The sequence below is a fragment of the Mandrillus leucophaeus genome, unplaced genomic scaffold (genome assembly GCF_000951045.1).
Source record: "Mandrillus leucophaeus isolate KB7577 unplaced genomic scaffold, Mleu.le_1.0 Scaffold134, whole genome shotgun sequence".
NCBI classification, from domain to species: Eukaryota; Metazoa; Chordata; class Mammalia; order Primates; family Cercopithecidae; genus Mandrillus; species Mandrillus leucophaeus.
This window is the reverse complement of record NW_012101299.1, coordinates 3929307-3932386: the sequence shown is the minus strand read 5'-3', so window position 1 is coordinate 3932386 and position 3080 is coordinate 3929307. Positions and strand designations below refer to the sequence as shown.

The window sequence follows — 3080 nt, the reverse complement described above, 5'->3', positions numbered from 1 at the left end:
GACAGAACAAAAAAGCAAAGTTAAGCAAAATCAAGTACTTCCTGAATGCTGTTTACAATTACATGACATAGACAATGTAGTATTTATTCAGAACAAAAATGAATTAACACAAGAACCACCCACAGCACACAATGATGCACTTATCAAGCCCATCATTAAAATAATCGCCATGAGACACTGGTGACAGCCTGGACAAAGGTACAACTGTACCTCGATTCCAACGGTGTGGTGAAGGACGCCGACCAAGAGAACATGCTCCATCATCAGTCTGCTGGGCATGGCGGAGGCGGTGACGCAGGCACCCATGAGGGCGGAGGTCAGGGTGTCATTCATGTCCTTCCTGCTGTGGGCCATGTACAGCTCCTCCAGCTGCCCACTGATGGAAGCCATGTTGGGTTCACTCAGCCTGCAAAGAATTGTAAAGACAGAGAGCAACAATGTTTCTCATTAGGAATTTTCAGTTCGATTTTAAAAAATTAAAAAGTTATCCATACCAACAATATATTCTATTTTTATGTATACTTTTGACCCCTTAACTATTCTTATATTGACCCAATAACCCAGCATATATTATTCATAACCACATAATATTCTGGAATCCCAAAACAATGTCATTCCTGTCTTCACAAGATGAAATGTGGCCACACGGAGGCATACTCTGGATTAAGTCTACAGAAACATACGTGAGGATACTCCCCTGAATATCCTGACCTGATATCCCCATAGGCAGGGTCCAGACTTAGGATGTGCTGTTAGAAAAAATGCTAACTTTTTATTTCTTAGGTGGCATAGAAATCCTTAGTTCCTAACACTAGAAAAGGCTGCTCTGTTTGAACGGGTAGCAGGGGAGACTACATACACATGTACATGGAAGGTTATTCATTGTGCACCTGTGCTAATACAGAACTCAACATTAAAACAGAGGTTTACAGTAAATTCCCAAGATAATAGGAAACAAAAAGCAATACAAGGGGGTGGGTGAGGTCACGAAGGGGCAGCAGGAGAGAGATGGTGGTGAGTTTTATCTCGATTGCAGTGGTGGTAACTTGAATCTTCATGTGATAAAACTACACAGACCTGCCTGGGTGCGGTGACTCACGCCTGTAATCCCAGCACTTTGGGAGGCCAGGGCAGGTGGATCACCTGAGGTCGGGAGTTTGAGACCAGCCTGACATACATGGAGAAACCCCACCTCTACTAAAAATACAAAACTAGCTGGCGTGGCGGTGCATGCCTGTAATCCCAGCTACTCGGGAGGCTGAGGCAAGAGAATCGCTTGAACCCGGGAGGTGGAGGTTGCAGTGAGCCACGATCGCGCCATTGCACTCCACCTAGTGCAACAAGAGCAAAAACTCCATCTCAAAAAAAATCACACGTATACACCCTCAAAACCAAAGAGCTGATGGGCACGCGTAACTGACAAAGCCCCACCGGTATGGTTTCCAATCAGTTTTTTAAATGTTCTGTTCTCAAACTGTGTAACAAAAAAATGCAGACATGAGCAATGAGTAAGGGGGATGGAAGAGCAGGTGAACGTGTTCCTGCAGAGGGAAAATAGACCAGTCCTTCCAACACTGTCCTTAGACGCACAATAACCTCTGCCCTATTCCTTCCTGCTTCTCAGAATAACAATGTGGGCATTGGGGCTGCTCTCAAACCCTGAAGGGATTCAAAGTATCCAACAGTTGGGTATCCTCTCCTTCTCCAGGTATGGGTCTGGGTGTATCAAGAACAGAAAGGATCTAATCGACTGTCCTCATCACTTCTATTTGAATTGCTAGGATAACTCCTACATTTTTAGAAAACAGACAACCTCTTTAAATGATACAGTGTAACAATACTGCAAGGTCACCTGTTAAGTAAACCTTTTACATGTTTCTTCAGCCTTTCTAGTTCTTCCTTTTTCTTGAAGTCCACTGTCTCCTCAGCTCGCCTCACATGAGGTGGGATGTACTTTTCACCACTTTCACAAAGACTCCGCTTGAAAAGAGAAATAAATTACAAAAAATTTACACTGACCAAATCCTATTTTTTTTCTTTGCCATATGTGCATTTAAATATTAAATTCCCAAGAACTGGTGGAAGCTGCTACTGATCATTGCTGCCTAAATACATCAGATTTATTGAGTGCTTAGTATATGGGTAAACATTCCACTCATCAGGCTGTGCATGTCATTATTTCCATTAATGCTATTAATAACACACTTCATCATCTCGTGTTCCCCTGCGCAGTTCTTCAGACCTCGCTGTGCACCTCTGGTACCTGCTCACCTCCAGCAGAGCCCTATCTACTGCGCTTTCGCTCGGCCTTAATTTACTGCAGGCACAGTAGCATACAAACACCTAAATTAAACATACCACTAGTTTTGGAGGAAAAGTGTCCTAAAAATAATTTCAAACTTGTTTAAAAGTAGTATCTAAGTTTATATGATAAAAATCAAAACCGGCTGGACGCTGTGGCTCACATCTGTAATCCCAGCACTTTGGGAGGCTGAGGCGGGCGGATCACGAGGTCAGGAGATCGAGATCATCCTGGCTAACACGGTGAAACCCCTTTTCTACTAAAAATACAAAAAATTAGCCGGGCATGGTGATGGGCACCTGTAGTCCCAGCTACTTGGGAAGATGAGGCAGGAGAATGGCGTAAACCCGGGAGGCGGAACTTGCAGTGAGCCGAGATTGCACCACTGCACTCCAGCCTAGGAGACAGTGCCATACTCAGTCTCAAAAAAAAAAAAAAACAAAAAAAACCCAGCTCACTATTTCCTAAATTATGAAGGGGAGTGGTGGTGTTTGCAAATCATTAAGGACACAAACATTTGTAAAGCATGATCCCCACTGCTAGAGAGTTTAAACCTGGTTCAACAAAGAATATGTGTATACATAAAAGCTGAATATTTATATACATAGAACTAGTGCGATGTCGGGAGAAGGAAACGCAGGCAATTCCATACAGCTGCCTCCAACCATGAGCTACATGCAAAAGAACGCTGAGATAAAATATGCAAGAGGACAGCCCATGAAAGCCTTGACTGCTACATCCTGGATTCTGAACTTTTTTTTTCTTTGAAACAGAGTCT

General features: G+C 43.3%; 1 protein-coding gene across 1 annotated transcript in view; it reads right to left on the bottom strand.

Annotated features, from left to right (window-relative positions):
• The window catches only part of NOM1 (nucleolar protein with MIF4G domain 1), a 32959-nt gene that overhangs the window by 26821 nt on the left and 3058 nt on the right, over window positions 1–3080 (bottom strand). The window contains exons 2-3 of the mRNA XM_011973092.1: window positions 1853–1980; window positions 211–406 (exon numbers count right to left, since the gene is read on the bottom strand). Coding sequence (XP_011828482.1) covers window positions 211–406; window positions 1853–1980 — 324 coding nt within the window. The remainder of the gene's footprint in view (window positions 1–210; window positions 407–1852; window positions 1981–3080) is intronic.